This window comes from Engraulis encrasicolus, chromosome 22 (assembly GCF_034702125.1).
Source record: "Engraulis encrasicolus isolate BLACKSEA-1 chromosome 22, IST_EnEncr_1.0, whole genome shotgun sequence".
Taxonomy (NCBI): Eukaryota; Metazoa; Chordata; class Actinopteri; order Clupeiformes; family Engraulidae; genus Engraulis; species Engraulis encrasicolus.
In genome coordinates, this window is record NC_085878.1 from 12,133,638 (window position 1) to 12,157,142 (window position 23,505).

General features: G+C 41.5%; 1 protein-coding gene across 1 annotated transcript; it reads left to right on the plus strand.

Moving 5' to 3' along the window:
- The first annotated feature begins 4,328 nt into the window (after positions 1-4,328).
- syt13 (synaptotagmin XIII) lies at positions 4,329-20,616 on the plus strand. Its single transcript, XM_063187742.1, has 6 exons — positions 4,329-5,026; positions 8,285-8,477; positions 9,332-9,469; positions 11,756-12,060; positions 18,040-18,163; positions 18,931-20,616. The coding sequence occupies exons 1-6, from the start codon at positions 4,847-4,849 to the stop codon at positions 19,233-19,235; spliced, it is 1,245 nt and encodes a 414-aa protein (XP_063043812.1). The 5' UTR covers positions 4,329-4,846; the 3' UTR covers positions 19,236-20,616.
- Positions 20,617-23,505: the final 2,889 nt, after the last annotated feature.

The following is a 23,505-nucleotide window of genomic DNA, read 5'->3' on the forward strand; positions in this document are numbered from 1 at the left end:
AAACACTTTCTCTACATTTAATGTTAAAATCAGAGGTGTCTAAAATAGAGTGGCAGGGAAATCTCTGTTCTTCAGAGAAGGACAAAGAACTCTCAAAGGTCCCTCCAGTGGCATCTTGTCTTCAGTGCCAACCAGGACGTACCGAAACACTTCTGCTCACAAATACAATGCAGCGGTAGTAATTCAGCTAAACAAAAATCTTATGAGACATGCATTGAATTAACAGGCTTCAGAATATCAATTTTATCCAAGTTCCTTTTTTGGCAAATCTTTTCTCTTCACCTCTGAGGTTACCTATATTCCATGTCCCTCTAGACTAGACTTAATGATGTTATAATGAAAACATGTTTCTTTAATGAGGACTCACTCTTTTTCCCATGATGTCATCAGACATCACTGTTAGTTTCTCATTGTCTCCAGTTTTGGTACCGCAGGAGGCTCAGGTTTCAGTCCCGGCTGGGCAAATACCTTTCACTACAAATGATGTCGGAAGAGGGATGGGCAGCGGTGGCTCAATGAGCTAAAATGCCATACCATTTAGCCGCCGACCGGGGTTCATTAGTTCACTCTCTGAAATTTGGCTTAAGCATGTATGCATACATCTTCGTTCTCGCTGGAGAACGGACTTCTCGTGATCGTGCCGCTTCCGCAGGAGAGTGGCTGTCCACGTGGTGGACTGATCATCAAAGTGCTTCATGGGGTCCGCAGGGACCATTGCACTCAAGAAGCTGAGATAGATTACGTGGCGTAGCCTATTGGGCAAGATCGCTGACCATGGTGCTGAAGTACTGCCGCGGCCGAGAAATGTCTATGCAGCAAACATTCTCGGGAGTACAGGGCGCCACTGAGAGCTCGGGCAGTATCTGCGCCCGCAGATATGTGCGAACTCTGAGCAGACACCCCCCGGCAGATGATGGTTGGAGAGCAATGGAGCGAGGTGAACTGGAAGGAAGCTAGGGCAAGACACCTGACGTGTCAATCGAACAGCGCCGGAAGGGAGGCGAAAGGGGAGGTGGTGGGTGCGGGCGAGAAAGAACATTTCTGACTGGAGACAGGTGAGCGGAAAATAAATGCTGTGTAGTTAATTAAGGGACGTTCCAAATTCTAGTGCGCTGAAATTCCACCAAATGACGGTAGAGCGGAGAATGAGATGCAGCTGGTTAAATAGGCGTGCCTATCTTTTCGCGCTAAATGCAGGCAAATGACAGTTGTGTAGAGAACAGAATGCAGGTGGTAAATTAGGCATGCCAAATTTCATTATGCTTCTCTCGAACGTACGTTTTTAACAAAACGTGCATTTCGATATCCATTCTGTGATCCTGTGCCGACCCTTCCCCTCTTTCTCTCCCACTCTTTTCCTGTCACACTCTCACACTGCCCTATCCTAAATAAAGGCACAAAAGCCCAAGAAATCGGAGGCACACACACCCTGAATACATGTACAGTCCCAGGAAAAAGTTTGTACACCCTTTGAAATTTCTTACATTTCTGTCAAAATTGGTCATAAAACATGGTCTAATCTTCCCGGAAATCACAAGAAGGAACAACCAGAGTCTGCTTTAACTAATTCAACCCAAACATTTACAAGTTTTCATATTTTCATTGGCCATAAGATGTAAACATTCACAGGACAACAAGGAATAAGTAAGTACACCCTTGCATTCAATAGGTTTTAACCCTAAGTTAGTAGCAATAACCTCAACCAGATGTTTCCTGTAGTTGCAGATCAGATTAACAAAACAATCTGGATGTATCTGGTCTCCCTCTTCTTTAGAAAATTGCCTCTTGTCAGCAAGGTTTGTGGGATGTCTGGAGTGCATAGCTTTCTTGAATTCCTGCCATATAATCTCAATTGTTTTTTTTGTCAGGGCTTTGACTGGGCTATTCCAGAATGTGTATTTCATTGTTATGAAGCCATTCTTAGGTCGACTTGCTTCTAAAGTATGGGTTGTTGTCACATTTCAGCACCCATCCTCTTGTGTGCTTCAACTGTGTGACAGACTACCTCACTTTTTTCTGTAAAATATCTCGATAAACTTCTGAGTTCATTGTTCCACTGATAATAGCAAACTGAAAAGGGCCTGAGGCAGCAAGGTAGCCGCATATAATGATGCTCCCGCCACCATACTCAAAGTTGGAGATGATGTTTTGGTGAAGGTGTGGTTCTCCAGTTCTCCTCCAAACATGACATTGTGTGTTCCCCTGAATAATTCAACTTTGGTTTCAACGTTGGTCTACAGAATATGTTGCCGTAATTCTATGAAGCATATAAATATTTTTTCGCAAACCTCAAAGGTGCAGCAATATTTTTTGGACAGAAACCCCATTAATTTTAGATTGGCAGAATGAATCCCATTTTTAGCTATTCTTGGTTACATCTCCTCTTCTGAGTATGGTGGCGGGAGCATCATTATATGCGGCTACCTTGCTGCCTCAGGCCCTTGACAGTTTGCTATTATCAATGGAACAATGAACTCAAGTTTATTGTGATATTTTACAGAATAAACGTGAGGAAGTCTGTCACACAGTTGAAGCACACAAGAGTATGGGTCCTGAAAAGTGACAACAACCCATACTTTAGAAGCAAATCGACTTTAAAATGGCTTCATAATAATGAAATACACATTCTGGAATAGCCCTGTCAAAGCCCTGACAAAAAAAAAATTGAGATTATATGGCACGAAGTCAAGGAAGCTATGCACTCCAGACATCCCACAAACCTTGCTGATGAGAGGCAGTTCTCTAAAGGAGAGGCAAGATACAAACAGATTGTTTTGTTAATCTGATCTGCAACTACAGGACAAGTCTGGTTGATGATATTGCAACTAACTGAGGGTTAAAACCTACTTAATGCAAGGGTGTACTTACTTATGCCCTGCTCTCCTGTGAATGTTATGGCCTTATGACCAATAAAAATATGATAACATGTAAATGTTTGGGTGGAATTAATTAAAGCAGACTCTGATTGTTCCTTCTTGAGATTTCCGGGAAGATCAGACCATGTTTATGATCAATTTTGACAGAAATGTAAGAAATTTCAAAGGGTGTACAAACTTTTTCCTGGGACTGTATATGACGATGACCCCGGTGCAAGGGTATGTGAAGCATAGAATGTGGGGCCTTCCGGAAAGGAGTTATATGATGGGAGAATTATGAGTTATGTGTGGGACACTCAGAGTGTGTGAAGCACAAGGTTTGCTTCCAGAAGGGGAAGGCAGTGCGATGGAATGAGTGGTGGGTATGCTGCACAAAATATTATCTATGGCACTATTTCTGAACCGTAACACTCAGATTTCATATCTACAAGTTTATCAGTAATTCTCATCCTTAGACAATTTTTTGCTAATCAATACAGACAATTCTCTGTTTTGATATTGGAAATGTGTGGTGTGAGACAAAGGCTTGCTTTTGAATGTGTGTCGAAAGTATTCAAATTGGTATTATATGTTTGTGGAGTGAGAAGTTGTTTTGCATTTCCTGTGAACTGTAAAGTAAAGTCACACTTGCGAAAATTGTGTGTAAGAAATTGAAAAAGTGTTACATGTAATTGAAAGATCAGCCTGATCTCAAAGACTTACACATAAATTCTGTGGAAAGCTGATGTATCTTCTGAACAGCACAAGAGCAAGTCCTTTCCAGAGAATACAACCAAGGGCAAACAAACAAGTCAAGGTACGGAGGAAATATATTTTACTTAAATCTGTGTTGTTGTATATGTATTTAGATGATGCATGAATGCCAAAGACACTTGATTTGTCTTTAAACACATGAACTGAATAATAAAAAGATACAGTAATCATTTATGAAGACAAAGATGAGGATGGATGGATAGATGGATGGATGGATGGATGGATGGATAGATAGATAGATAGATAGATAGATAGATAGATAGATAGATAGATAGATAGATAGATAGATAGATAGATAGATTTCTGTGTAAGATTGTCTATCTGACTGTGTCTACCTTGAAGACCTGGGGAGGCAGGCTCCCGTCTCTGACGTCATCAGGCATTACACACGGCTTCTCCTCTGGGGACTGCATCACTGATGCATCTCTGTTTGTTCTCTCTTTTTAGTATGTTTAGCCCTATCTCGCCCAACTGCTTTATTCCTCTCTGCCTCTCTCTGTCTGTCTGTCTGTCTGTCTCATACACACACACACACACACACACACACACACACACACACACACACACACACACACACACACACACACACACACACACACGCACACACACGCACGCACGCACACACACACACACATGCACACGCACACGCACACACACACACTTGCTCTTTCTCTCTTTCTCGCTCTCCCTCTCGCTCTCTCTCCCCCTCTCTCTCCCTCTCTCTTTCTGCCCCTCTGTCTCGCTCTCTCATCTCTTGCTCAGTCTCCTCCCCCTCATATTTTCATTGGATTCAAGTGGGGAGATGCTCCTCCTTCATCTCTTATTGCGTACATCGGAGCACTCCCCCCCCTCTCTCCCTCTCTCTTTCTCTCTCCTCGCATCACTGGACTACTGACAGCATTAGGGCACATGCCCCTTACCTTTGGATCCATGACCACAGGTTCTCACAACTCACAGCTGCCCCTTTCTTCTCTTCTCCTGTCTTAATTTTTTCTTGATGTTTTGACGGCGCTTCTGTACAATGACATCATGAGGCATTTTTTTGCGATGTGGTCCAAAGACTGATTTTTCTCTTACCTGAGTGTGCATCCCCTCACGGCTCTCCTCCTCCTTGGCACCTGCTGTCTCTCTACTTCTCAACTACTCCTTTTTTGTCCTCCTTCAAAGTTGTGCTTTCACACGTTTCTTCTGTGCGCGTGTCCTGTCCGAGCTCCAGGATGATCTTCTTCTCCACAGCTGCGTTTGTGGGCGCGACTTTGGGCACAGCCTCGGGCATCCTCACCCTGTGTGGGCTCTCACTCCTCTGTAGGTCCTGCAAGAAGGGGAAACTGGAGTTAAGTGAAGGGGCCACGGATGTCGAGAAGGCCAAATCAAGTGTTCTTCACTCTTTACAACGGGTAAGATTTTATGGATGTTATGTTGTTTGTAATGAGTTCTCAAGTGACGAGTATCCTCAAGTTATACAATGGGATTGTATTGGGTTTTATATCAGCCTGGACATTGATCATTTCAAAGGTTTTTTTGAAGTTGATGAAATGTGGGAAAGTATTTCCTGTTGAATGGTTTGTAATATAATTGGTTTGGAAAGAAAGTTAAGTAGGCCTATTAGTTTGCTTTGTTGGTTGTCTAATCTAACCATGAGTGTTCAAGCAAGTTTAGGTTTGTTACAGGTTTGTTATCTGAATAGTCTGTATTTGTTTTTTGTGTCCAATATTTATCATTGTTTTTTTCACCATACAGTACAATACAGTAACGGTAATTTTCATAACTGGTCGTAGAGCTCAATGAAATACAGTCTTTGCTTTTTATGTAGGAGTAAACCATTTCCAATTCCCTGATTTAAAGGTAAATTCAGGGCTTCTGGGTATTTATGCTCTATTAACATATGACAATGACAGTGACAATGATAGTAAAACCACATCATCCAGGTCTGCTGTGCTCTGCATCACCAACTCATTGCGTAATCAAACCCACTGTAAGTGTCTGGTTCTGCAGCTAGCAGCTAACATACTCCTGTGGAGTCTTAACACCTGCACAGTTTTGCTTTATGTGCAATAATGTACAGGTACACTACAACATTGCAGGTGTAAGGTCAGATCTAACAGTTCTGTTACTGTTGGGATGCAGAAAAGTAAAGACTCTACAGGCACATGGTCATTTTTTTTACACAGACATCAATTGCATAAGATAGGAGAAAATATTTTTTTGACAACTATGCTTTATTATATTGCAGAATTTGTTTCTCAACATTAATCTGTCACTTCTTAGTGTAAAGAGAAGAAACAGGTGCTTTTTTGTTATTTAATCAATCAATTGAATTCAGAGAGTCAACTGAAATATATCTGCCATGTGAGTAGACCTACTGAAAAACGACTTCAGTTTGCTACCTTTCCAATTAGCTTCGCAGAACTGGCCGAATCTGTTTTCAGGCCAATAGCCTGGTATCAAATAGAGGCATTGCCATTTGGCAGAGCAGCAGGGAGCCATTTGTTTCAATCAGAGGTTCTCCGCAGCACGGACTGATAGTGGTTCTATTATTAGCCTTGTTTTGGCCCAGGGATGCCTTCCAATGAATCACTGCGGCTCTGACTTGAATTTAAAGTCCCGTAACTGTAGTGGTTGTAAATGATGCTTACAGGCAATCACTGATTCCCTGATGATAACTTAAACATTAATCATAAAGAATAATGTAATATTAAAGGTGCACTGTGTAGAATGTGGCCAGAATAGCTATTGCAACTACCCTGCTCATTGAAACTGTTCTGCTTGTTGCCAAATATGATCTTTTCATGAATATTTACTGAGTCAAATTCCAATATTTACTAGTATGACCAGAGTACAGCAATTTTCGCAGCTAAAAATGGCCATTTCTTGAAATTCAAAATGGCGGACCATGGAGAAGATCCCCCTTTTCATGTATGAAAAGTGCAACTCTCTCAGTCATAATGAATACTTAAACACATGAATACTTGTACACACAGTGCACCTACACAGTGCACCTTTAAGAAATTACTCACAGATGATGATGAGATGACTAATCTCAATAGATTGCATGAATGATGTTCCTTAGAAATTGAAATGCACAAAAAATCTAAATGTATAGCACAAACATGAAAGAACAGTACACCGTATACAGTATGCAGTATAGCTTTTTGGCACTCCTGAGAGTGTTGAGTACTTCATGATTTTGGCCTTTTAGGGCCTTTTTTATGCCTTTATTGACAGGATAGTATGAGATGCTGACAGGAAGTCAGACTAGAACCGGGGAACCGGGGTCCCCATGGGCATGAAAACCCAAATGTGGGGGGCTTAGCGCCACAGCGCCCCCCTTGATTTTAGCCTTTTAACTCATTAATTGTACTTTGCATTGGGTGATTGTGTATCACTATCAGCAATTAAAACGATTAAAACATTTAAAGATTTCATTACCAAAAGTTTTAGTTCAGTTAACTATTAAGGGTTGACCTATACATGGCTCTTTTGGATGAATGAATATTTGAGTAGATTTATATTTTACACAGCCTGATTACTATTTTTTTAATCATAACATTATGTACTACACAAGTGTCAGGGATTTCAAAAAAATGCTGTATAGATACTATGTGCATCTGAAATTTACTTTAAGAAGCTACTGACAAAAATGACAGTAACGTATCCTTGAATTGATAAAAAAAAATGTTTTTCTTGGTTGTTGAGTCATCCAATTGAGGTGGTAATTCACGGCGGGTCACACCAAACAAACACTGTCCCAGAGCTTGAGTCAGGGGTCCACATTTAGAAAACAGCTTGTGTCTCACAGTCGACTACTGCATGACTCATGCTCGCAATTCAGCTACCATGTTAAAAAAAAATGAAGGAGGTGCATTGGCATTATGGTCTGGCTATTCTATTATCTTCTCATTAGTTCATTAGTCAACCTTCCGGTCTTTTATTCACACTGTCTATTCTAGGTGAGTCCTGCATGTGAGTCTTAAGGTATTGGATTTGCTTTCCTAATTTAAAATCAATCAAGCACATTTGGTTTATCAATAGCATACGTTAGTGATCTCGGCTGCTTTAAGTCCAGGAAATTGATTAAATGCCACAGATAGCTTAGATTGTGACAGGAGGCACTTTCAGGAGAAAATGGGCCCATACTTTGTTTTGAGCGAAATTCTTGAAGGCATAGGCAAGACAATTATGTGTATGTAACGAGCTGTGATGTGAGAAGGCCCCTTGGATTTTTGGTTTATTGACCTGTTAAAACACGGCATTATAAATTTGTTGTTACCGGAATGGCAATGACCAAGTCGTGGTGCATTACTAAAGGCCCTATGTTATGTCATAGTAGAGTAGTACTGGAAAAAGTACTGGAGTAGTACTGGTACAGGTAGTACTGGTAATTAACCTTTCAATGTCTATTACAGCGTGCCTCAGATGGTACGGCCTGCATTTTTGGGCTACATTTATGTTGGATGTAGTCTTGATCATGCTCTCTAGCTTTGACATGTGTTTTGGTGTCGGGGCAGCAAACACTGACAGCCAATCAAAGCTGAGCCAGCAATCAAATTCAAAGAAAAATATGGTCATACTATGACATGTCTGCAGTCTGATGATGACGTATGGGATTCTACCTGTCAACTGTTCCAATTGCTTATTTATTTATTAATTTACAGTTCAGAGTGGAAAAGTCTACAGAACCGATACAGCCCAAAGCCCGGCAAAGCTTCTACAAACCAAAACCATCAGTCACCTCTCCTGAAGTCATCAACAGTGGAGACCAGGGGAACCCTGATGACACACATCCTGTCAAAGAAGCCGAGGCGTGTGGCCATGCTGCAGGTGGAGAGGAGACGCTGCCCAGAGAGGGTAAAGAGATTATCACAGACATCACCAAACACTTCATATCATAATTTCATTTAGTTTTTTGTGCTTTTGGTTGGCCTGTTATTGCAGTTATAAGGTTTCAATCTTCAAGGCTGAAATCAAAATGATTTTAACATACACTCTTGCTTTAAGGCTAAACACTTGCATAATGGGGGTTTGATTATTTTTTTGCACAATGGTGGTTGTCTAATTATTTAGACAATGCAATCTGCAGACGCAAGAGTGATTTATGGCAAAAATGAACATACCTGTATGTGTGAACATTCTATGGTGACGTGAAAAATCACTAAATTATGGAGTGCAATACTTATAAATGCAATACTGATAAGATAACAAAATAGAAATAGCTGCAATACACAACGCAATACAGTGCATTTACACACAGTGCACATCTCTCATACTGTGTTGAACATATTTAGTCTATGTCTGTATGGGAAAGCAAGAAATGTAATTTCAAATTCTTTGTATGACCAGTGCATGTAAAGAAATTGACAATAAAACCTACTTGACTTGACTTGACATATTTGTTACAACAAGTTGTAAATGAGTGTGCCATCTGTGCTACTTTTATGGTAAGCACTAAGGGGGTAGCATAATTATAACGAATAATAGCATTACTCTGACAGACTGTCAAGTTTTGATTTAAATAGATTGCCTGATGAAGGTCTAGCACCGAAACGTCGTTTATAAAAGAAAGAACAGCGAAATGGTCAGTGTGCGATAGTTTCTTTGAACTAAAGTTTTGATTTTTTAAAAATCTAATTTGTTCTCCCAAACAAGACTCTTATAAATGACATAATCGCTCAAAGAATCACAGTGTTGTTTCACCGTTCCAGACTCCATGGATGAGACACCATGCAGCACGGAGCTGAGCAGGGGGATGACCACCAGCAACTCCATCATCCACCCAAAGCTGCACTTCTCACTCACTTACAACACACACAGCAAAGAACTGCACATCACAGTCATAGAAGGTAAGTTGAAAAATGCACCTATTGGCATCCTTGTTATCTGACTGACATGGGCTATGGCAGTAGGCGATATCTTATTATTTCATTAGTTCACTATCTGAAATTTGGATTAAGCATGTATGCACATATCTTCGGTCTTGCTGGACAACGGACTTCTCGTGATCGTGCCGGACAGATCATCAAATGCTTCACAGTGTATGTGCGGACCACTGCACTCGAGAAGCTGGGATAGATTACGCGGCATATTGGGCAAGATCACTGGCCGTGGTGCTGAAGTTCTGCCACTTCTGAGAAATGTCGTATGCAGTAAACATTCTCGAGCTCGGGAGTACGGGGCACCACTAAGAGCTCGGGCAGCATGTGCGCCCGCAGATATGTGCGAACTCTGAGCGGACAACCCCGGCGGATGATGGTCGGAGAGCAAAAGAGCGAGATGAACTGGGAGGAAGCTAGGGCAAGACGCCTGACTACTCAATCGAACAGTGGCGGAAGGGAGGCGAACAGGGAGGTAGTGGGTGCGAGCGAGAAAGAACATTTCTGACTGGAGACAGGTGAGCGCAGGATAAATGCTGTGTAATTAATTAAGGGCCGTTCCAAGTTTCAGTGTGTTGAAATTCCACCGAATGACAGCAGAGTGGTGAATGAGATGCAGCTGGTGAAATAGGCGTGCCTATCTTTCGCGCTGAATTCAGAGGAATGACAGTTGACCGGTGTTCTGACAGGTTTTCCTACATTGTCATATTTTCCTACGTAATATTGTTTACAGTAAAATACAAAACAGTAACACCAAACAGGGTGTTAGATTTACGAGATGAAAGATATGAAAATAAAATCGCATGGTCATGGATACAAGTACTACCAAAAACCTGGATTTGTATCAAACGTTAGCAAAACTGCTAGCAAAACCGCTAGCATAACGAGTCAGTTAGCTAAGTTGCCAGGGTCACACTTCAATTTCTAAGACACACATACACAAATAACGATAATAATCACACACTTGTAGTGTAAATTGTAAATTTACGTACTGTATTTATCTGTTCTCCGCTAATATTGCACAGTCTTAGGATCAGCTGGTGTTGACATTTCATGGTCTGCGCATGCCCAATAGGGGTTTGTAGGATTATCTGATTATTTTTACAGAACACTGGATAATAGAATGCAGGTGGTAAATTAGGCATGCCAAATTTCATTACGCTTCTCCCAAACTTTAGTTTAACAAAACGTGCATTTTGTGAAAATCATTGTAAGAGCACAGATCACATAACACACTATCACAGTCATGCACAGCAAATTGTGAAGTGTTAATGCAACCCGTATAAAGTATAACCAACCATATGAGTCTTAAATTAAACTAAAGTAATAAATTGAAAACGCTGCAAAATTTCCAGTTACTGATTGTGTATGCACACACCTACTCTGTGCTTGGCTAAATGACAGACTCCAAATCGTACTGTCCTCTCTTGGGCGAGATGGTGCTGTTATGCATCTATTAACATGGGTTGGTGTTAACTGTGTGTTATAAAAACAGCATCTGTGTTTTCCACTCATTTGCGTATTGTTTTTCATTCGGTGTGACGCCGTCAAAACACCTGATGAAACTTCAGTCTGGCTGATTTCGGTCTGGCTGGTTTTTCGCGCCATGCGTATCTGGCCAGAAGAAACCAGCCTGAAAATAATTGATCACACCATACAGTATATTCTTCATACGACTATGATTTGGTGTAAAACACTTGATGAACAGCTAGATGAGATGAGACTAGATGATGGTAGTTTGTTGTAATATAGCCCATGTATTATCTCATTGACATGTAGTATAACATTGTCCTCTTTAAAAGCATTTCCCTCCTTCTAGCGGTGTATGTGAACGTGGAGGTTGAGTGTGAGGGCTGATTAGACCTCAAGTGGGTTTTGACCTATAACCTGTACTAACTAACTTGTTAAAAAAGAGAATAGCATGTCCCCTAACCACTTTCCCCTCATTTCTTTTTCCGTTCCAAGTGGAGCATGTGAGTTCAGAGGTGGGATGTGAGGGCTGGTCAGATCTCAGATCAGCTTTTAACAACCTATGTAGCCTATAGTAACTTGATGAAGAAAAGAACAACATGAAAGCATTTCCCCTCATCATTTTTTTCCTACCTGTGGATAATGTGAGGACGGAGGTGGGAGTACGAGGGGCTCGTCAGATCTCAGATCAATGTTTTACAATCTACACAGCCTATTGTAACTTGATCACAGAGCATAATATGCCCACTTTATAGCAGTTTCCCCTCATTTATGTTTTCCTACCAGCGGAGCATGTGAGTGCGGAGGCAGGGTGCGAGGGCTACGTGTCGGGCTGCCTGACCACAGGCGGCCAGGTGGAGAGGCAGGCTCAGACGTCAGCGCGCCGCCTCACCGATCACGTCCAGTGGGGTGAGGCGCTGACCTTCCCCCTGCCTGCTGGATACCAGGTGGAGGGAGAGGTGTCCCTCTCGCTCCACAGCTGCGACCGCTTCTCCCGCAACAGCTGCCTGGGTGCCATGAGGTTCAAGCTGGTTGACGTGGGCATGATGTCAGATGCCGACTGCTGGGTCGACCTTCAGCCACCAAAGCAGGTAATCGTCAATAGCAACAACAAAACTGTTAGATTCTCTCCTCTTAGCATCAAGTATGCAGTGTTTTCAGTTGTTTGCTTCCAGAATTTATGCTTCCCATTCAAAAACGTTATCTTTTTTCATGAGTATTTTTCACCACCATCAATTTCTAAGTACAGTATTCTTTATGACTGAGAAAATTACACTTTTCATACACAAAAAGGTGGATCTTCTTTGTGTCCGCCAATGTGCATTTCCAGTGATAGAGAACTTACTGTACTTTGGTTAGACCAGTAAATATTAGTTCATACATAGTAAATATTCATAAAAAGATCAATTTTGGGAATGGGCAGCATAGTTGCAATGCGTATTCTAGCCACAATTGTACATACACAGCCCCTGTTATAAAGTTGGTGTTACCAGAATGGCAATGACCAAATCGTAATGTACAAAGAATTACTAAAGACACTGTGTAATGTCATAGTAATGCTGTACTATGGTAGTTAAATGATTTCAATGACTATTACAGCGGCAACTGGTTAAAATGATAATCTAACACTATTGTCACTTTACATAATACAAGAAACATAATCATCACACAACATAGCCTAGTACTATAAGTAAGTATTTCATTAGTACTAACTAAAATAATCAAATTTTGGGTTATTATATTATTTTGTTGAAATTCACAATCTGTTCACTGACTGAAAGCAGTTTTTCCACTGTGCTGTTTGCCTTTGGTTCATCAGAATAAAAATGAAAGAAAATGCTACACTACAAGTAATAATATGTGGATAAAGAAACAGTATATGATGAATGGTGTAGCCCTGGGCTTATCCTTTTGAGAGGAACATCTCAGTGAGAGGAACATGTCAGTGTTAGTGGCAGTACCTCCAGCGGAGAGGCTCTGAGTGGTGCCTCAGTGGTGCTCAGAGGCCCCTGATGACTCATGCAGGAGACACGCGTCTTCTTCAGTCCTCATCACTGTGGAGCTGCAACACAGACACAGCAGCAGCAGCAGCAGCAGCAGCAGCAGAATGACAATATGCTCTATATGAGTGTACGTGAATAGATTCTACGTGTGTGCTATTGCTATTGACTGTGTATAAATGGAATATAGTGAAAGGGTGTGACGTGTTGGCTGGCATTGAAGAGGACTGTAAAGAAAGGATATTATTGTGCAGGAAAGCTTTACAGTATAGGTCTTAGTTTTAGCTAAAGATGTTGATGTTTTATCTAAGCTACATACATTGGTATCTAATGCTTTTTATAAGATAATATGTTATTAGCAGCACCTAAATATTTTGACAGTGATGGTACATGTGGAGGGCATTTAAGTGATGAGATGATGAAGTGATGGACAGACAGGTCTGATATTATGGAGAAACAGCCACAACTCAACATTGATTTGTCACTCGGTCGTTGCCCATGAGTGATTTCAAAGCCGGTCCGCTGATGTGTATAGACATTAGGGGTCGACCGATACGGGTTTTTTGATGGCCGATGCGATACCGATTTTTTCCCCATGGCCCATGGCCGATACCCGATTTCCGATACCCGATTTCCGATACCCGATATGGGTTAAAAAAAAAAGTTTAAAAAATGACAAATATTCCAGGTCTCAAGTTAAAAATAAATAGCCATTTATTTAACATAATCAAATTGAGGTAGAACTTTAAGTAAAAAACAATGAACAATGAACAACCAAGTAATACAAAAATAACGTGTCTTGGTGCTTTTATAAAACCTGAATAACATAAAATAATAAATATTTCAAGTGACTGAACTGACGTTAAGAACAAGTAACAAAAAAATGTAAAATAATAGTAATAACAATAAATAAACAAAAATGTGCATGACAGACTCTTAATAGTCTTTAGTTGTGTAAAAAAAAAAAAATAATAATAAATAAACAAAATTGTGCATAATCTGCATGAAAGACTCTTGTAAATGACGCTGGGTGCGTATCGGCCGTATCGGCCATGTGTATCGGCCGATGCCGATACACCTGAACAACGCTAATATCGGCCCGATATATCGGCCGGCCGATATATCGGTCGACCCTTAATCGACATACTCAAAGATTCACATCTACTGTGTGTGTGTGTGTGTGTGTGTGTGTGTGTGTGTGTGTGTGTGTGTGTGTGTGTGTGGGCTTGCATATTTTTGTCTGTGTGTGTGTGCAAATGAGTGCGCGTATCTGTGCGCGCATGCGTGCCTTCCTTTGCGTGTGAGGTGGTGTGTGCAGCATGATAAGATCTACCTGTCCTCCCATCCACCCACCCACCCAGTCAGTCAGTCTTACCCCATCCCCATCCCCCCCATCCCTCCCATGGTGCCCCTCTGTCGACTCAGAGCAGAGTGGGAGTTCTGCAGGCAGGCAGGCAGGAGGAGACAGGAAGTGTGCGTCATCAAGAGGATCCCTCCGGGCTCTCTTACTCTTTGCTTATTTTATACTCTTATAGTTCTACTGCCATCAGAAACGCCAAGTATTCTTTTGTTACACCTTTGATGTTTTAATTCAATAGAGAGGTATGTGAACCGAGGTATAACACCACACATTAATTAAGCTTAATTGGTCTAATATAGCAAGGTGGAAAAAAATAATAAATGGGTGTGAGTAGAGGTCGAAGATATTGTGAGGTATGGATGAGTGCATGCATGTATTCGATTCGGACGTTTGTATTGGGGGTGTAAATCACAGCCTTCATGACGATACGATAAGGTATTGAGTTCGATTATTTTCGATACTTAAGAATTCCCCACAATATAATGCGATTCAATTCAATTCGATTTTTTCCAGTTACTTTTCCACTACTATTGTGTTATGGAGCTAGGACATTGCACAGGGGCCAGCGATTCGATTCTTTTCAATACTTAAGAATGCCCCACGATATGATGCGATTCGATTAAATCGCCGGCCGATACTTCAATGCATCGATACATTTCGATTTTATTTACACCCCTAGTTTGTATTACAGTATTTCAGAGTCAAAAGCATTGATGAACGAAGCATGATTAGTTTAATTAAACTGCAAGTGAAATAAAAGAGTGTGAGGATGATAGGCATCATGTATTCAATTCTAAATTTAGTATTTTGGAGATAAAAGAATAATTGATGGGTGCAGCTAGCTTAATTAATTTAATTAAATCATAAATCAAATCTATGGAGTATGTGTTGAAGTGGAATGGGAAAGTTTGAAGGGTATGGAGTATGAGTACTCGATTTACTTACAATATTTCAGAGACAAAAGTTATATATGAATGCATGTAGCTTAATTAATGTACCGGTAATAAGTGAAACGTATGGGTGTGCGTCGAGGTGGATGACTTTTGAGGCATATGGAATATGAGAGGATACATCAGGTATCCATATTCAATTCTAAATGTTCTATTACAATGTTTCATAGATAAAAATAATTAGGTAGCTGAATTAGTGAAATTAAACTGGAATTAAAATGTGATAAGATGGGAGGTGTGATGAGATTGGGATGGGATGAGATTCAGGGGTATGGAGGATGAGCAGATGCCTGTACTTTATTGTCTAATAGTGTTTCAGAGACAAAAGCCATTGTTGAATGTACTGTAGCTCTATTAGGTTACTAATTAAGCAAGAAGTGAAACTTACGGTTGTGTGGGGACAAAATGGAGGGGTTTGAGGGCTAAGTGGATGCATGTATGATGAGAGGAGAGGAGATGAGTGTCCCTGAAGTGGACAGAAGGTGAAGAGGCAGTGAGGTGGGACTGGGCCCAGAGTAGAGTAGAGCAGGGGGAAGGACAATGACGCAAGCGCTGCGTAACTGCTAAGTATGGTCATCAATTATTAAACAGCTTTTTTCCCCTCCTCTCTTTTTCTTTCTTGTCACATCCAGAGGCGTCCCCCACTCCCCCCTTAAGAGACACCAGGATAAGACAACAGATGGGGCAGAGGAGGGGCGAGCATGACAAATGCCAGTCATATTCACACTAGCAATTATCGGATATACAGTGCGTGAACACACTATATGCTGCACACTAACAAGGGCACTCTCACACAAATGCACATATACAGACAGTACACACACACACACGCACACACAGATACACACACGTCAATAAACACCCCATACATTTGCACACACGCATCCGTCCAAATATAACATTTTGAGTCATATCGTTAACGCTTGCTCACAAACATTCCATCAAGAAAACGACTCATGACTAATAGTATAAACAACCAGGTTTCTGAAAGCAGGCACAGACAGCTACAGTTAAATTCAGCACCATGAATATATTTATGTCTTATCAGTTGACCAGAGATGTTACAGGAGATACTACTGTAATTTCCTGTCAAGAGTAACTGTATTGCAGTTGGCATTTTACTTGTAGACATCAGACCACCGCTTCTACAATGCTGATCGGCATAGCCTACAAGTTTATTAAGTGTGTGTAATACGTTCTTAAAATAAAACAGCAATGTTGAATGACAATTAAATAAACGCTTGAATTATTTATCGCAAGGCAATCTCTGACTGGTAAAAAAAATGAAGGGTTATTGTCTCTGAATGTAAAGCAGCTATGAGATGCATTAGCCAAGCCAAGGCAAGGCAAGGCAAGGCATGGCAGTTCAGTGTGCTTCAGTACTTGTATACCTTTCCATACCTGTATTATGACAAGAATGAAAGTAGCGGCCGGTGAGAGAGAGAGAGATGGTGCAGGGCTTGGAAAGGATCCAAGCCAGAGAATGTACAGTATATGCTACAGTATATGCTCTACAGTCTACACAGTCTACAGATCAGTTTTAACAAATATCCTGATGACGTGAATCACCATGCACCACATAAACCATCCACAACATCGTCTTGTCTGTGGCACAGTCCTTTTGTCCACTTGTATGTTACCGGAAGCAAATGACCTTCTCTTTCGGTCTAGAGGCATTTTTAGCACTATATCCACTAAGTGAAGTCCTCTGTTTTGTTGCTGACTAATTTGTTCCTCAGCTCAGTTATTGGTGATGACGTGCATAGCTCAGAGCTATGAAAGACTGACGTCCTTGAATGTGCCTCAGAGGTGTTGTGTGATGTTCTAGTCTTCCAATAAAAAACATAATTTTCCGGTATCTTACTGTAAAAGAATATGAGTGAATATTGTCTGCGATTTCTTGACTTTTCAGTATGTCTTTGCATGTGCACATGCAGAGATTGGTCCAGTGTATTGGGAAATGAGTTTGTCTCTTATTGTTATTTATTTCTGAGTGTTCGTGTGGTGCAGACACACAGTACTGCCACCTGTCTTTGTTTATCATGCTGAAGTGTGTGTGTGAGAGTGTGTGTGCGCACTGCGCAGTGCGCATGTGTGTGTGTGTGTGTGTGTGTGTGTGTGTGTGTGTGTGTGTGTGTGTGTGTGTGTGTGTGTGTGTGTGTGTGAGAGAGAGAGAGAGAGAGAGAGAGTGTGTGTGTGTGTGTGTGTGTGTGTGTGTGTGTGTGTATGTATAATAATATGTGACATTTGCTGTGATAATGAATCAAATCTACTGTGTAGGAAAGGTATCAGCCTCATCACTCATGTAAACTGACACGCACTTTGGGGACACCGTCATGCATACTGATGCATGTACTTTGCGGAAAGGAGAGAATTTGACATTCAATATTAAGCCTTTGGTACATACTCAACAGTCCCTCTCATGATACAATCTGAGTGAACATACATTTTGTCATTTGTCCCCTAAAGCCACTTTAAATACAGACAGTACAATTGCATGTTTTCATGACAAACACTTTATGTACAGTTCTGTGTTGTGTTGTGTTGTGTATTTTAATGGGTTGTGTTCAAGCACGGATAATTTAATGAAGTGAAGCCCTTAGCTGATTGATTTCACTATGGGTATTGATATATGTATATTGCCATGTATATCGCCATGCCCTGATTACTTCGCCTGTCTGTTTGCTTGTGACTTAGTTATTTATTTACACTCTGGAAAATAAGGTTGATTGTAATTCTCCAATCATCTCCAATCAACAGGAGGTGCCGTCGTCTGCCGGTGAGCTGCTCCTGTCGGTCAGCTACCTGCCTGCTGCCAACAGGCTGGGGGTGGTGGTCATGAAAGCCAGAGGACTGCAGTCTCAGCGGCTGAAGAACACCATCGGTAAGACAGCACAGAAGCTCCTCTACCTCTGCCTGCCTCTGCTATTAGGGCCTCTGCACATTGGCTCCGACAGCACTGCGGAGCACTTTCGCTTCCGACACAATGCTGTCCCCAAACCCAATTTCACACGAACATGGCATGGAAAGTCAATGGGCGGCTCCGACAAAATAGAACTTGCCTCTAATCGCTTGCAGACATCCGCAAATGTCCGCGGACATCGCTGCCGGTGTGCGGGGTTGTATTGACAACAATGGAATCGAACTTTGGCGGAGCAGTGCTCCGCACTTTGTCAGAGCCGATGTGCGGAGGCCCTTATTCTTCCAAGTTTTTGTTGTGGTTTTTCAATTTATTTTATGATTTATTTTATTGTATCTATACATGTATCAGCATGCAATACTATGTCCTTGCACTGTACCTACCTTACCCTGACCCTAGCCCTAAGGTACCGCAACTACAAAGTATTTCATGTTATTGCATACTTTGGGAACCTGTACCTAATGAATGTAACAGGGACTGTAAAACAAAATGTAACCCCTTTTTTATTTTGGGGGTCTATAGTATGACATGTTGCCAATCCATATACCACATATGTGGTTGTAGGGTGCATTTTCATTGTTTGCACTCACATCTGTCACTTAAACATCTGCCATGTTAAAGAAAGACAAATAAATTGACGTCTCTGCATAATGACCAGTTTTATATTTGTCTATTTACTGTATATGAATCTATTTATCTGTCTAATTCTCTTTCGCTCCTTGGCTCCCCAGACTTGTCCGTCAAGCTGTCCCTGAAGCACCAGTCCACCAAGTTGAAGAAGAAGCAGACGCGGCGCGTGAAGCACAAGGTCAACCCCGTCTGGAACGAGATGATGATGCTGGAGGTGCCCAGGGAGCTGCTGCCCAACTGCAGCCTGGACTTGGAGGTCCTCAACCAGGCCGGGCCGGGGAGGCTGGAGCCCCTGGGCAGCTGCCAGCTGGGTCTGCAGGCCTCCGGCACGGGCCTCCAGCACTGGCAGCAGATGCTCGACAACCCCCGCAAGCAGATTGCCATGTGGCACCCTATCTTCGCTTGACACCTTTGTCTGTGTGTGTTTGTGTGTGTGTTTTTTTTTATATCATCTTCTCTTTGCTTGATACCTTTGGGTGTGTACGGTATGTGTGTTTTTTCATGTCATGCTCTCTTCACTTGACACCTTTGTTTTTATGTCATCCTCTCTTTTCACTTATACTCTGGGAGGTATTCCAAGAACCTGGTTCAATTGTAAAACAGGTTGATTGAAACTTGAAGTAGCGGTAAATCATCTAATAGAGGAGCTTGTTGACCTCATTTTCTTAATGATTTCATTTTTTTGATGACACCTGTTGGACTATCTATTACTATCAGGTTTGCCACTTCCTGAGGGTAAAATTTGCCAGGTTTTTCGCTTAAATATGTTCATGGAATACCCCTCAGACCTCCGTCATCCTCTCTTTCAGTTCCAGCCAAACCTCCCTCCCTCCCTCTCTGATGTCTTTCTGTAGTCGTGACTCACCGATAAGGCTTGAACATCTTTCATGTGTTCCCTTGAGGTTTGTGCTAAGTAGGACATCTCTCCTTCTTCACTTGAGTTCTTGCACTGTAGTTCTGCCATGGTTTGCAGCACCACATGTGTATTAGCTACAGAACATGTACTGTATGAAACTATGAAAGATGCAGTGTTAATTCAACTTCTAGTCAGTTGAACATCTTCTAGATTCTGTATTTGGACCAAGAGTGTTGAATTAACATTGCATGGTCGTACTGTGTACTCAATGTATTTATTCAATCAGAAACACTTGTTGTCAGGGTATGTATACATTTAGAACTCTGAACTAAAAAGTAACGATTCTTGGTTTAGGGCTTCTGCACACCGGCTCCGACAGCACTGCGGAGCACTTTCGCTTCAGACACAATTCGGACCGGCAAACCCAATTCCACAGGAACATAGCATGGATAGTCAATGGGCGGCTCCGACAAAATAGAACTCGTCTCTAATCGCTAGCCGACATCCGCGAATGTCCGTGGACATTAGCGCCAGTGTGCGGGGTTGTATTGACAACAATGGAATCGAACTTTGGCAGAGCAGTGCTCAGCACCTTGTCGGAGCCGATGTGCGGAGGCCCTTAGTCATAAGAAGAAGAAAAAAGAATCACTGCCTTATGTACATATGTATTTTTTCAAACAGTCCCTTACCTTGGCAGTGCCATTTATGTTATGATTGAAATTTAAATTATATGTTTTAATATTCCAAATAAATATATCACATGATAATCAAATGTAGTGTAGTGTAGCTCTTCAATTACACTCAGTACGAATGTTGGAAAATACTCTGTTAAATATCATCTCAGACTTGCTAACTGATTCTTGTTTTGTGCGCAATGCAGCAAAGATATTTATATTCTATGTACTGTATAATAAAAGAATATTCAAAAGATGACTAAGTTACAACCATTAAATCAATAACTTCACATACAGTAAAGTTGGCAATCAATAAAAGCTTCAGAAACACAGTTAAAACAGATTGACTTATATATCTGATTGTCCCAAAAAAAACCTTGTGACTCCTCCTTTCATGATTATATTTTTAAATGATTAACATAAAAGCAGTAGGGCCTACTTACATGATTGAAGTTGTTTTTAATGTTTATAAACCTAATACACACGTGAAGTGTATTGTACAGTAGTAGACTGCAATAGTTCTGATTTTTTTTTTTTTAAAGATATTTTTGGGCCTTTTGGGTCTTTTTGGGCTTTTATTTCTGATAGGGACAGTGAAGAGTGACGCGTGTAGAGAGATGGGCGAGGGTTGTATGCAAACCCATATGTGGGGGGTTTCGCACACTGCGCAGCAGTGCCCTCTCCCCCCTGATTAAAAAAAAAATATAATATCGTATTACCGTATATAATAATAATAAAAAGTAGAGTTAGAAGGCTTCTGCCAGAGAGCGACGCCATGCTTCCATCCTTCTCAAGGTGAAACATTTGGGCCATTTGCCAGTCAGGCAATCAGACAAACGCTCTCCTCCCCGCTCTGAGGGCTACTCTACTCTGGCCTCCCGCTGCTGGCTCCCTGCTCTGAGGGCTATTCTACGCTTCCCTCCTGTCGCTGGACATCACAGCTTCATCTGGCAGTACCGTCACGAGCTGCTATATAACTCAGACACATTCATCCCCAAGGCTGAAGGTGAAGCGGAGGTGTAAACAAAGTGATTCATTGTCTTTCTTTTGCAGAGGTGGAAAACTCATGTGCTAATGAGCACATGAATCATCAGTCAGATTAGTCTGCATTCACACACCGGATTGCACGCGGACACAAAAAAACTCAATGCCGACCTTTTTTTTTGCTGTATTTTCTGAAGCAAGGATGGACTGGCCTAGTAAATCAGACCAACCCTGCAGGCAGTACATTATTTTGCATCGGGTTGGTTTAAACTTGCGCCATAGGGGATAATTAAACTGGCTCTTGCCAGACCCCCATGTACTTCCGCTCAGCTTTATGGAGCAAGACTGAACTGGCGAAAGTCAGGTTACATCATGGATTGGCTATGGATCGAGTCTGACTCTGTCCTCTAATTACAACACTCAACCCTCTTTTGAATCTGTGTGACTTACCATTGGAATGGGCGCTCATGGCAGTGACAACAACGCAGTTCGAACACGTTGTTCCAATGCCGTCCGTTGGTTCCAAAGCTTTGGCTATGGTGCAAGTCCAGACTATACATTTCATATTATAGTCTGTCTTGCCAGGTTGAGGATGGACACCTCTGGTGCTCTGTGCCAACGTTGTGTTTCAGGTTCTGCAACATTGCCAAATGACCTTCACCATTTTGGCAGATACGGGACTCATGAATAATTCATATATCTGGGGAGATCTTGTTGTCCTTAGGATCTTGTCTTTATACGTGCCTATGAAAACAACACCACTCGTTTCGTAACCAGCAAAGATAATCAACTGGCTGTGCACACATAGAATGGAGTAACTACTTCCAAATCACATCAACCGATCAGTACTCAGACAAATCACCTTATTCACAAATAGATCACCATGCATACATTCACACAGATCACCAAGCACCCATTCACACAGATCACCAAGCACCCATAAGAAAAAGATACATAAAAAACCTACATTGATATACATATCTTATACCTTGTGTGGACATTAGCATTCCATGCACAGTGTTTTGTGTTGAAGTCCATGGAATGTGTGTGTGCCTTACTTATACTGTATATGTTTAGGTTTAGGTTTAGGTTTCTTTATTTGTCTCCACCAATGAGAAATTTGTCTCAGAGACAGGGAGGTTGCAGCACCGAAAAAAAACCTACCTAAGAGGACAACACCAGCAAAGAAAACAGACAAAAGTAAAATATTAGGTACAGGCTCAGAAACATTGCATGTCCTAACCCACTGCCCCTGTCCTATCAAGTCCCTATCATCCCTCCCTCCAGCATTCCCACAACAATTTCACATCACCCACACAGCACCCCACCGTGCCCACACACACACACACACACACACACACACACACACACACACACACACACACACACACACACACACACACACACACACACACACACACACACACACACACACACACACACCCTCCTCCAAAACAAACACACATTCACTCAGTAATGAGTGAGGACCCTCTCGAAAACGAGATTTTTATCTCAAGAGGCTATCCTCTAATAAAGAAATTTGAATTTGAATTTTAATAAATATCTACATTACATTAATTCCATAATTTAAGAAAAATAGTAATAACAGGGGTACATTCATTCATGCATACCCCCCTCCCAGCTCATACCCTCATAGTCATCACTTCATTCCAACACTGCCTACAGTACAATCTAGCTGCAGAGGTCCATTTTGTCCCACTCAATCCCATTTCTTCCCTGTTTATTCAAAAGGCCTATGAGGAAAATGAGGACTGGGCCACTTATATTGTACGTGCCATAGACGTGTACAGTATAGGCCTATATTAATCATTGTGTCAGTTTTCTATAGACCTTTTTCATATGGGCAGTGAAACAGATGACGATGTATTCACAGACCACCATGAATTTTCATGTTACCTAATGGTTTCGTCACAGAAGCTCACTGCACACCTAGCCTAGACAGAGACAATTGGTGATGGGCAGCCTGGACTTTGCAACTCTAATCCCATACAAAGCATCATGTGATTCCATATCCCTTCATACACTTATGCCTCACCATTTCTCTTATCCTCTAACCATCTGCACAAATTAAAATCACTGACTTTTAAATGACTGCAACGAGTAGGGCCTCTGTGGATTGTGAATTCCTTTGCCCAACACCA